Raw genomic sequence first — 13408 nt, forward strand, 5'->3', positions numbered from 1 at the left:
TTGCTGCTGATCTACACTGTGCTGGGTGGCCAGTTGTGATTATGACATGTGCTGGGTGCTTTAGAGACAGAGAATGGAGTGGGGAAAGAAAAATGTGGGATGGGAATATGTTAGGTTGCATGTTGAAATGTTTCTGCTAATGCATATTTGCATAAATGTGCCCCACATGTTTGTCTTGTGACAAACAAATACTGTGTTTTCACGGGGTATTGTGTGAGTGAATGTGTGTAGGGGAATTATGCTTAACTTGCAGCTGGAGGGAAGCCTCAAGAGCCTTTAGGTTCAGGCTCCAAAATTACCTAAGTGCATCTCTGGATACAGGAGCTAACATGCGCATAAGCTGCATGTAGTGTTGTGAGCCAAGCCTGATTTGTACACTAGATATGCTCCGGAGCTAGCATAGGAAATTAGGTTTGTTTCACTGGTGTCACAAAGTTCTTTGTACAGTGACCATGTATAGTCTGGGCACGAAAGTAGAAAGAAGACCAAAACACTCTCAAATAATTCAGTGGGCTTTATTGCTTATAAAAGAGCAGCAGCAGCAACCTAACTGAGCAGAAAACAGAACAATCAATCAGAGCTACTAGTAATATTTCAGTCATAGCTAGTGATAACTATCTATTCCTAACTATCACATGTGTGTGGATGCATGTAAGGTCAGCGTAAATCTTCCTAAAACCTAACCCTAATCAGAGATAAATGGAAAGAGGAAGGGTGAAAACCTAACACAAAACAGAAACAGATAGAAAGAGAAAGGTGGGGGGGAGTAAAGAAGGGATGGTTGGGAATCAGGAGTTAGTAGAGGGAGGAAAAAGGGGGGGAAGGGCAAGAGAAATGGAGACCAAGTCTGTAGAAGCAGCATATTTACCAGGATCTGGCGTGGGGCAGCAAATGTACGCAGCTTGGGCCTAAGGCTTGGGAACCATGAGGCTTCAGATGAAAACTGGTGCTGGATTTCACAGACAGAGTTAGCCCTTGATTCTTCACAAGTGATTCTTTGCAAGAATCACTGAGCAGTCTCTTGTCTGCAGGTCCTAGGCCTCTGCTAGCTCCGCAGCTAGACAGGAGGCACTTCGGATGCGCACATGAGCAAAGATCTGCTGGTTAGGCAAAGCTTGCTGATTTGCCATGTCTCAGAGACCCCTTTTTATACAAACTGGTCCTTTTGATCTGTTATGAATCTTAAAAGTGTAAATTGCTGTTCTCCTCTAGATCCTGTCTTCTGAGAATTATTCAGGATATTAGGTCAGTCCAGGGTAAACAGAATCTGGGTTCCATCTCCTATTAACTGTTGTTGGGAAGAATATTCTTCTGTTGACATTCCCAAAGCAAATCTGCATCTCTGAGCATGCAAATGGGCATCTTCTCATGTCCCCAGACTTTCTGGCAACTGGTCTTCAAGAATAAGAAGAAGCAAGGCTATATGTGTGAGAGAGAGCAAATAAATCATTTTCTTTTGTGTGTAGAAATCAAAATAATAATAATAATAATAATAATAATAATAATAATAATAATAATAATAATAATGCCATTCCTGGCAATGGCTTAAGAATGGCAACTTGAAGAAAGAAACAGAGGGTTTAATACTGGCTGCACAAGAACAGGCACTAAGAACAAATGCAATAAGAGCAAAAGTAGAAAAATTCACAACAAACAGCAAGTGCCGCCTTTGTAAAGAAGCAGATGAAACAGTGGACCACCTGATCAGCTGTTGTAAGAAGATCGCACAGACTGACTACAAACAAAGGCATGACAAAGTAGCAGGGATGATACACTGGGACATCTGCAAAAAATACAAGCTACCTGTAGCCAATAATTGGTGGGACCATCAAATTGAAAAAGTTGAAGAAAATGAAGATGTAAAAATATTATGGGACTTCCGACTACAAACAGACAAACATCTGCCACACAATACACCAGATATCACTGTAGTCGAGAAGAAAGAAAAACAAGTCAAAATAATCGACATAGCAATACCAGGGGATAGCAGAATAGAAGAAAAAGAAATAGAAAAAATCACCAAATACAAAGATCTACAAATTGAAATTGAAAGGCTGTGGCAGAAGAAGACCAAAATAATCCCAGTGGTAATTGGCACCCTGGGTGTAGTTCCAAAAGACCTTGAAGAGCACCTCAACACCATAGGGGCCACAGAAATCACCATCAGCCAATTACAAAAAGCAGCTTTACTGGGAACAGCCTATATTCTGCGACAATATCTATAACCATTGACAATAAAATTCTGGCATCCCAGGTCCTTGGGAAGGACTCGATGTCTGGATAAAACAAACCAGTCAATAACACCTGTCTGACTGTGTAAACAAGAAATATAAATAAATAAATAAAGAAAGAAAGAAAGAAAGAAAGAAAGCAGCAAATAACAGCAGTGTCAAAAAAGATTAGCAGATATGAATTCAGAACTACACAACACAGGCAGAATCTCCAATTCCAGTCGAATCAGAGACGTTTCTACCAAAGCATAGAAGGAGAAACTGCAAGAAACCTAGAAACACCAAATAAAGAAGAAAGTGCAATTCTGGAGGAAATTATGGGACAATCCAATAGATTATAATAAAAAAGCAGGCTGGATGAAAGAGGTCAAAAATGTAACCAACAAATGCAAGATCTAATAATAACACCAGAATTAATAAGTGAAAGAGCAAAGAAAATTAAAAATTGGACTGTTCCAGGCGACGATGAAATGCATGGCTTTTGGCTTAAACACCTAACAAGCCTTCATAAACAACTATCAAAACAGTTCAATCACATTTTGCAAGGAGGTGATATTGAACAATGGCTAACAACTGGGAAAACTCATCTCATAATGAAAGACCCAGCAAAAGGCGCAGTTCCAAGTAATTATAGACCGATAACCTGCCTGCCAACCATGCTCAAATTATTAACTGGAATAATAGCAGATGAAGTAATGCAACACTTATTAACTAATAAGCAGCTTCCAGTTGAACAGAAAGGAAATTGCCCGAACACCAGAGGCACAAAAGACCAGCTGCTGATTGACAAAATGATTTTAGAAAACTGCAAGAGAAGAAAAACCAATCTAAGTGTTGCATGGATTGACTACAAGAAAGCCTTCAACTCATTGCCTCGCACATGGATACTAAAATGTTTAGAAACAACTGGTGTCAGCCAAAACATTCAGATATTTATTTAAAAAGCAATGAGCATGTGGAGTACACAGTTAACAATCAATGGCGAGACACTTGGACTGGTTAGCATTAGAAGAGGTATTTTCCAAGGGGACTCACTATCCCCTCTGTTGTTTGTAATCGCCATGACCCCACTTTCACAAATACTAAACAAAACAGGCCTCGGATACCAAACATCTAAAACATCAAGTAAAATCAACCATCTGCTGTACTTAGACGATCTGAAGTTGTATGGAAAGTCCCAGTCAGAAATCCAATCACTGCTAAACACTGTCCGTATATTCAGTAGCGATATAGCAGTGGAGTTTGGACTAGACAAGTGTGCTGCATTAATAATGAACAGAGGGAAAATAACAAAAACAGAACGAACAGAACTGCCCAATGGAAGCAAGATCAAGTACCTGGAAGAGAAGGAACATTACAAATACCTGGGCATTCTCCAGGCTGATAACATCGCACACACTGAAGTTAAAAGAAAAATTGGAAGTGAATACATCAGGAAAGTTAGAAAAATACTCAAGTCCAAAATGGCGGGAACACCATACAAGCCATAAACACCTGGGCTATACCTGTTATCACATACACTGCAGGAATAATAGACTGGACCCAGGCAGAGCTAGAGACACTAGATCGTAAGACCAGGAAAATAATGACCATCAATCATGCTCTGCACCCCCGCAGTGATGTCGATAGGCTATACCTCCCTTGCAGCTCAGGTGGAAGAGGAATGCTGCAAGTCCATCAAACAGTAGAGGAGGAGAAAAGAGGCCTTGAAGAATATATCAAGGACAGTGAAAAAGATGCACTTCAAATGGTCAATAATGTGAAACTATTCAACACCAATGAAACAAAGCACGCCTACAAGAAAGAACAAGTCAAGAACCGAGCAGAAAAATGGAAAAATAAGCCACTGCGTGGTCAATATTTGCACAATGTAAGTGGAAAATCAGACATCACCAAGACCTGGCAATGGCTTAAGAATGGCAACTTGAAGAAAGAAACAGAGGGTTTAATACTGGCTGCACAAGAACAGGCACTAAGAACAAATGCAATAAGAGCAAAAGTAGAAAAATTCACAACAAACAGCAAGTGCCGCCTTTGTAAAGAAGCAGATGAAACCGTGGACCACCTAATCAGCTGTTGTAAAAAGATCGCACAGACTGACTACAAACAAAGGCATGACAAAGTAGCAGGGATGATACACTGGGACATCTGCAAAAAATACAAGCTACCTGTAGCCAATAATTGGTGGGACCATCAAATTGAAAAAGTTGAAGAAAATGAAGATGTAAAAATATTATGGGACTTCCGACTACAAACAGACAAACATCTGCCACACAATACACCAGATATCACTGTAGTCGAGAAGAAAGAAAAACAAGTCAAAATAATCGACATAGCAATACCAGGGGATAGCAGAATAGAAGAAAAAGAAATAGAAAAAATCACCAAATACAAAGATCTTCATATTGAAATTGAAAGGCTATGGCAGAAAAAGACCAAAATGATCCCAGTGGTAATTGGCGCCCTGGGTGCAGTTCCAAAAGACCTTGAAGAGCACCTCAACACCATAGGGGCCACAGAAATCACCATCAGCCAATTACAAAAAGCAGCTTTACTGGGAACAGCCTATATTCTGTGACGATACCTATAACAACAGCAACAACATTGACAATAAAATTCTGGCATCCCAGGTCCTTGGGAAGGACTCGATGTCTGGTTAAAACAAACCAGTCAATAACACCTGTCTGACTGTGTAAAATAATAATAATAATAATAATACATCTACCTAGGGTGTAATTCTAAAAACAGCAAGAGGTTGTAAACAATGCTTCTAATTCTACATTGCAACTATCTCCTCAGAGAAAAGACAGGATTATCCCGTTTTTTTCCAAGGCAATTCACCAGATAGCAAAGCAATGACCAATTACTATTGTAAACTTTCTGTAAGAAGAAATGCGAGCTCAGCTCCTAGCTTCCCCCAGAGACATTACTTGATAGCGAGTTCTAGACAATTTTAGGAGTTTAATCATTTCACTCCATTGAACTCCTGTTGCAAGGAGTTCAGTGGTGCTGGCAAAGACACAGACCTCAGCCCGCCCGCTGGACTATGCGTTCTGATCCAACATGAATGAGCTGGACAACAACATATCCAAATTGCTTGTGTGTGTAAATCTTCCTAACATGCATCTGTAAAGGCATTCCACAGTGATAGCATTTGGATACGTGTGAGAAAGGAAAATAAGCCTGGCCATTGTGTCTCTTGATTACACGTTTCACAAACATTGAGAAACAATGCTGGATTGCCCCTACCTTCACAAAGTAATTACCATCTGTCCCAAAGGCAAGTCATGAGACATGGGTGTCATGTACCGGTCAGTTCACCTGAGTTCAGGCATTAATTGATTTCTTAATAAAGTGGAATCAGACCCAGGCCTGGATTTCACATAATTTTGGATTGGTAACTCTGGGTCTAATGTGGTAGTCAGGGTGGCCACAACAGTAGTTGCACAACTGCATTCTTACACACATGCACTCTTACATGCATGCAAAAATGGTGCAACTGCATCTACAACCATTAGAAATAATGGCCATTCTGTTGTGCAATCATGGTTGTACAATTTTTGTATCTGTGCAAGAGTGCACTTGTGCTACTGTGTATATGCTGTATTATAGTGCATGGCAGTTTACATAAGAACAGCCCTGCTGGATCAGGCCTATCTAGTCCAGCATCCTATTTCACACAGTGGCTCACCAGATGCCTCTGGTAAGCCACAAGCAAGAGTTATGTGATGCCCTCTCTCCTGCTGTTGCTCCCCTGCAACTGGTAATATCACCACATCCCATGGCAAGGAATTCCATAGATTATGCGCGGTGTGAAAAAGTACTTCCTCTTGTCAGTCCTAAATTTCCCAACCTTCAGTTTCATAGGATGAGCCCTGGTTCAAGTGTTGTAAGAGTGGGGGAAAAATTGTCTCTATCCACCCTCTCCACTCAATGCATTATTTTATACACTTTGATCATGTCTCCCCTTAGTTGCTTCTTTTCCAAAGTAAAGAGCCCAGATTCTGTAGCCTAGCCTCTTAAGGAAGGTATTCCAGGCCACTGATCATCTTGGTTGCCCTCTTTTGCACCTTTTCCAGTTCTACAACATCCTTCTTAAGATACGGTGACCAAAACTGTATGCAGTACTCCAGTCCAGATGTGGCCTCACCATAGATCTGTAAAAGGGCATTATAATATTAGCATTTTTATTTTCAACCTGCTTCCTAATGATCCCTAGCATGGAATTGGCCTTATTCACAGCTGCCGCACACTGAGTTGACACTTTCAGTTAGTTGTCCAGCATGACCCCAAGATCTCTCTCCTAGTCAATCACCAACCACTCGGATCCCACCAGCATATATGTGAAGTTGGGATTTTTTGCTCATAAAGTTTGTGCCATATGTGAGCCAGGGAAATTATCTACAGTTTACCCTCATGTTTTATTCATGGTACTGGAGCTGGAAGTTTGGGGTCTGGTAAAATGTACCCAGTTTCCTCTCCATGCTTGAGCCCTGGTAACTTAAAAAGGCACTTCAACATTGTAACCTTCCACCTTTAAGATTTCTGACAACAAGGAGCAGAAAGCAGAGATGGGAGAGTCTGAATTTTGCACATTGTTTTGAAGTTATGAACCAGTTATTTGGCTTCAGACCAGTTTAGATCAATGTGTGATGCTGTTAATGCTGAAAAGAATACAGAAAAGCAGCATTTGTAATGAGAATGAACATTCTGGCCAATCTACTTTTTACATGTGTGAAAGAGGGATAATGAAAAAGAAGCAACCTGATTTCATATTATTGCTGCCTATCAAAACCATTCATGGAAGGACTGACCTTTTTTTTTTGCCTTGAAGTCAAAGCTATCATTTCCTTGACTGTCCACTTGGTATAACCAAAAAGTGCAATCTCCAGCTCAGAAATGATCTGTCTCTGAAGATCAGGCTACATGTTACACTGAATGTCTAATTTCACCCAGTGTGTTCATATGCACATGCATGTAAAAGTGCATGAATAGAATCAGGATCATAATGCACTGGGAAGAGGTAACCCTTTTCGAATGTGTGCTTCCACAAAGCTACTATTACTCCTGGAAGTTAAATTTCTATTGTAGTTGTCAAACAGAGAAACAGAGGAAAGTACTGTGACATGACCTACTTTATAGTTGACTTCTTACTTTTTCATTATATTTCTCACCCACCCACCCTTTTGCTCACAATAATTCTCAGACTCCTAGAACACCAGATCTTCTGGGGCCGTCCCCACACTGTTGACTTCCCCCACATAGGTATCAGTGACAGGATGATCAAAGTCATGCCGCCTTTTCCAGAACCCATTCATGAAAAGTAAAATTAAGTGTGCTTAATTTTACACTGAACAGTGGTAATTCTGCACAAAAATTTGTTTGGTCCTGGTGCTTGAATTACAGAGGGTAAGAGCAGGACCAACCCCTTACCTTTTTTGATGGCCCCCTCCCTTTAGCTATTGAAGTCTATAGTACAGACTAGTATGATTTGGCCAAAATTAAGGGAAGCCAAGGAGTGGATTTCATTCATCCCTTCTTTTTGCATTGCTTGGTTCAATGCTCTGCTGTACAGTAAGAGCAGAACATAATACACCAGGGTCCCAAAGCGATAGGATCTCTCATCCTTTGTTCCGGCTTCAGTAGCTGACTAGCTCTTCTGAGCTGGAGCGACAGCAACTATAGGTAGTAATCAGAAGCCTCTGCTTGCCTTAGGATCACCATGCAATGGGCAGTTTGGTAGCACAAAGGAAATGAAGAAACCGCTGCTATCGTTATGCTGCATTTTAAAGACAAGAAGTGAGGTGTAAATGCTTAAAAGGCATAATTGTCCAGTGGGGCTTTTGTTAATCACCTTTAAAACGCTGGTGACAAGACCAGATATAACCACCACCACCAAGTAAACAAAGGTTAACAAAAGAAGGGAAATTGTTAAAAGTCACTTGAAAAATATCATGCACGTAGGCCTGACAAAGACACCAAAATATTCAAGATTTGTTCGTTCGTTCGTTCATTGATTGATTGATTGATTGATTGATTGGATTTCTATCCCGCCTAATATAGAAATCGCTAGGTGGTGCTTTCTGTCTCCCTCCTCTTTTTTCATGCTGATTGTTCTAGAAACTGGGGGAAGCATTGCATTTGCCAAGCATTATTAAAAGAACACAGTCTAAAGAAGCTTTGCTGCATCTTCAATCTGACAAATAAACAATATTAATTTACTGGATGTTTATTTGCTGTTTTGCAGTGTGACATGCGGGAACCCAATGCTCTTCGTGTTGCTCCTGTTCCTCTCTACAATTCTTTCCATGACGTGCACAGATTTATTGAAATTTTGAGATCTGCAATTACGTCTGCAAAGTGAAGAACACAAACACTACTGCACTGCCCTGATCTTATTGACAGTGTAGCTGTATCTTTTAATCTAATTCTGACTATGTTGCATCAATGCTTTTGAGCAATTTTTGTTGTTGTTTCTACTAGACTGGCTATATTTTACCAATTATTTCCAAAGATGAATTTTGCTTGGATAATTATTCACAATAGATATACTTTTTATTAAATTATCTATTTCCACTGATTTGAACTCTAGGAATTAATATGCTTTATGTATTTTAATGGGAACAGTTTTTAGCATTCTAGATGCTGCCATTATCTAGGTACTTTGTTCTGCTTAGCTTACATCAAACTAAACAGAACTGTTGCAAACTTGAAGTTTCTTTGTATTATATTACTGTGAAGTTAAGCTAACAAAGTATTATTAGGCATTATCTAGAATGCTATAGATGTAACCCATTTTGCATTTTGTATTAAAGTGAATTTTGATTTGTATTAAAGTTAATTCACACATCTGCATTCTCATCAAAATAAAAACATAAGGAATGTACAAGAAACCTCTACAGTTCTAAACATTTCATGATTATTTTAAGGACTATATTTTTCTGTATTGAATTGTTCTACTCATTTCTGGCATCTATTTATTATTAACGGTGATATTTAGCCACTGTCCAAAGAGAGTGGGAAAGAATAGGAGGGTGGTATAATCTACTTTATGTCCTGGAGGGGAATGTATGGACAGAACATACAGGTGGGGAGTTATGGACAGAAATCTGACAGAGATGCTAATACTTTGAACAACTGTGGGAGAATCTGAAACCTTGAAAGTAAATGGTAAACAGTTGAAGATTTTATATTACATATTGGATATTTATTTTTTAAAAAAGTATTGTATGGGCGTTGCTAGGTACTTAAAATATCTGGAGCCAGGTCATAAACTCCCCTTGTTTTGATAATTAAATCTTTTCATGTTCTCTAAAGAAATCCAACCTTCTCTTGTAGTTTTTGAAACCATTGGTCGCCAGCACATCTGTGTTGTATCTGGCATGTGTGGCCGAGGGTATTGCTAGGTCTCAGTTAGGACTGGGTCCCTTGCTTTTCAAATTCTCCTCCCTTTTGTGAACATCTGAGGCGCAAGTGGGCTAATTTGTGGACCGTCTAACCTATTAGAACCAAATTTGCTACAGCTGTAGGGACACATGGGGAAACCCAAATGGTAGAATGGGATAAAACAAATTCTTACATGGTAGATGCTTTGTGAGCCATTATACCAGCCACATTTCATGCATAAAGTAACAGAGGTTTCTTTTTATGCACACTCTAAAATTTTGAGACTTGTCTTTAAGCCAGTTAAATCACTGCAATTTGAGCAGTCAGACAGGAACAATGTTCCTAGTGCCCCTTTGATGTGTTTCTCTGCAACTTTGATTAAGGAAAAGCAACAATCATTTGGAGGGCCGCAGAGCAGGTGGGGGAGGCTGTGAGAAGGAATGCTTCTTACAGTCTGATTAAAAAGGAGCTAAACACTGCAGGAAGGGTGAATTTGTGCAAAAAATCAATAAACATTTCTTAAAATTAGAAGAGGCCAAAAGATTGTAATTATCAATCAAATTGGCCTCAATTAAAAAAAAAAATTAAAAAGGACTCCCAGGACAAGTACCAGAATAAAAGTGAACTCAGAGATAAAAGTTCACTTGGGTGCCAAAAAGAGAGTGCATGTGTGGATGAACACTTGGGAGCTCACCTGCTGATACATCACCATCTACTTGGAAAGCCATTCCAGTTATACTCTTCCTCCTTGTGCAAAGTTATCCCCTTTTATGATCAAATTAGAATAAATGCAATATGAAAAAGCATGCATGCTTCATGTACGACCATGAAGATCACATGATTAAGTTATGGGAGATGGAGAACATTGTATGCAAAATATCCTGTAAGATGCAGTGCTCAAGCTGGAATAAACCACCGACTGGGGGGAAAAACGCATAGTCCTCTCTGGCCTCTCTAGTACGGTTTTACATATTAGGGCAAGAAAGGACCAGGTTAGCTACCATGCACATTTAACTGGGAGCCACAGCCAATCCTGGATAAATGTACTTCTATGATATGTATATCTGCAGACACTTGTTTGTTTCATCTGCAGTATATTTTAGGTGCACACTGATAATATCTTAGTTGCAAACCACTGTGATGTTGGTGCGACTGTCCTCGTGCAAGCCATTTTCTCCACACCCTTCTTTTTTCTGCACTTCCCTGAATTCTTCAAAACAAAACAAGCAATTCCCAATGGTTTGGGGAGTCCTCATTAATGGTGTGGGATAAAGTGTGAACATTTGCAAGGGGCGAAGGAGATTACAGGAACTGGGCAGAGGCACTTTGAACAAACCCATTTTCAGATATTCCTTACCTTCCCTCCCCTGCAGATGCCCATGCCACATCCCAGGCTGTTGTCACGGGTCCATCAACCCTAAAGAACATCTTGTGGTGTGGCTCAGAGGACTACTGTGGGAAAGGTCTGGAAGGGAGATTAAAATGCACTAGCACACATGTGCCATCACTAATGTGGATTCTCCTCTTCACATATGAAATCATATTCAGTAATCCAAAAACCTTCAGTTTAAGATGAGAGTTAAGATGCTTTACATTTCCACTCATGCTCGAAAAGGAATGGAAATTGCAAGTTAAGTGCCCATCTTAACTTCTGTGCCATATAAGCTATAAAGACTTACAGTCTGGTATATGATGATGGCTTTAGAAATGAGGCTCCATACACCCACACTTTACCTTGATCAGAGATGCATCAGACAGAAATTCATCAGGGGCATCACTAGGAAGGGACTAGGGAAACTGCACCTGTTAATTGTCTGCCTGGATGCATCCCTTCCCAGACCAATGCCCAACTGAAAAAACCAAGGCAAAGTGTGGGTGCATGGAGCCTCATTTCTAAAGCGCTCCAAAGAAGTGCAGCAAGGAAATCCAAGAAACCATTCCCACCCAGTGCCAACAAACTATTATTTTGGTGTTGACTGCCCTTGAACATAGAGTTTCTACATGAGAGCCAAACCACATGTGAATATGGTGGCTTTATTTCTTCAATATGGCCAAATAAAGCTTCCATATTCCCAGCAGTTTGGCTCTGATGTAGAACTTCTATGTTCAAGAGAAATCTACACCAGAATGATGGTTTATTGGAGCTGAGTGGGAATGGTTTTTAGGATTTCCATGAGGTTCCTCCTTCGGAACTTCCTAACATGAGGTCCTTGGTCCCAATACTATACATTTTTACTCAGAAGTAAGCCCCAGAGAAATAAATGGGGTTCCCCCTTTCTATGCTTTGCTGAGGGGCTGGGAAGAATGGAAAAAGAGAACCCACATTCATGCCTAGGATTTGTGCTGATCCTGATTCCTATGTGTGTTTACTCAGAAGTAAGCATCACAGGACTCAATGAACTTACTTCCTAGTAATTTATTCCATGTTTCCTGAGGGCCTGTGCTTCCTCACTTTGGTGGGCATTGTAGCACACGACCAGGCAAAACCGGGCTAAGCTTCCTTAGCCGGGTTTTGCCTGGTCATGAGAATAGCTTCATTATCTGTGGTGAAAAACCATTGCCAACATTTTGAAACTTCTTTTTATGAGTTAAAAACCAAAATTGCTGTATCTCAGCCAGGGGCGTAGCAAGGTTGGAGTGGGCCCAGAGACAAGATTTAAAAATGCCCCCCCCCAAAGTTCAGGGCCTCCGCACACCCCAGGCCCCCAAGGATTTAAGTCTGATATTCCAAAATAAGTATGCTGCCTGCAAATACATTTCACTGAATACACACACACACGTCACAATATATAGTGATATACATTGAGTACTATACATTTGTATTACTTTTAATGCCTAGAACACACTAGAAAGATGAATTATTAAAATGGGCCCCTCGCTGCAGATTAGCAAAGGAGACTTTCAACCAGGCAGGGTGAGCCTATGTTTGTTTTCTCAGAATTCTGAACAAATTCAGTCAAGTTTGATTGCAGGAGGTTTTTCACAGGAGGCTTTTAAAGCCCTTTAAGACACATCTCCTCTGGAATGGAGGTGCTGCATTCACATGTTGGCCAGATTTACCCTGAAGTCCCTGCAAGTTATTGGGGAGCAGTTCACACACAAGAAAAATAAAATAAAAGCACCACACATGCTTCACAGTTCTCACTCAGACCTTCTGGGTTGCAAAACAACTTGAACATAAGTGCATTTATAAATGAATGAATGAATAAATAAAATTAATAAAATACTGTTCCAGAAGTTTTTGCAATTTTCTGCCATGAAACAAGCCACTTATAGGACTTTTTAGATAGTTTTTTTTAAGTCAGCAAATTTTCCAAGCTGTTTCAAAATAAATATTCAGAGACTTCTCGGTCCCTCCCCCCCCCCATATCCAAGCCCTATGGCAAGCAGATCCCTATATATGGGGGGGGGCGGGAAAGGTAACCACAAAAAGGAGTTCACACTCTACCTGGCAAATGCTGGTCTGGGTTAAGCAGGGCAGCAAGGGGTCTTCTGCTGCAGAGAACACTCTGGCTGCCTCCTCCTTCCTGGCTGGCTTGGGCCCTACTCGAGTTCAGGATTCACTGCGGCCTACACGGAGGCCTCCGTGGAAGCCCCGCCCACCCGCCGATCAGCTGAGAGGCGGGAGAAAAGGAGCTCTTTGCAGCTTGCCTGCTGCTTCGATTGCGGCCAGCAGAACAAGCAGGAGAGACGGCGAAGAGGGCAAGTGGCTGAGAGGCTATGGGGCTGGACAGGGGGCAATGGGGAGTCACATGAGGTGCCCCTGGGGTGCCCCTCCAGGCAGTGGGGCC

General features: G+C 40.8%; 1 protein-coding gene and 1 long non-coding RNA gene across 3 annotated transcripts in view; one reads left to right on the forward strand and one right to left on the reverse strand.

Moving 5' to 3' along the window:
- Positions 1-9551, forward strand: part of KYNU (kynureninase) — a 172659-nt gene extending 163108 nt beyond the window's left edge. For both annotated transcript variants that reach the window (XM_053282818.1, XM_053282817.1), the window contains exon 14: positions 8479-9551. In XM_053282818.1, the coding sequence (XP_053138793.1) occupies positions 8479-8595 (117 nt within the window). In that variant the 3' untranslated portion in view covers positions 8596-9551. The remainder of the gene's footprint in view (positions 1-8478) is intronic.
- Positions 1-13151, reverse strand: part of LOC128339241 (uncharacterized) — a 52325-nt gene extending 39174 nt beyond the window's left edge. The window contains exon 1 of the long non-coding RNA XR_008312921.1: positions 13066-13151. This is a non-coding gene — a long non-coding RNA (uncharacterized LOC128339241). The remainder of the gene's footprint in view (positions 1-13065) is intronic.
- Between the last annotated feature and the right edge of the window lie 257 nt (positions 13152-13408).

Source organism: Hemicordylus capensis, chromosome 1, assembly GCF_027244095.1.
Source record: "Hemicordylus capensis ecotype Gifberg chromosome 1, rHemCap1.1.pri, whole genome shotgun sequence".
Classification (NCBI taxonomy): Eukaryota; Metazoa; Chordata; class Lepidosauria; order Squamata; family Cordylidae; genus Hemicordylus; species Hemicordylus capensis.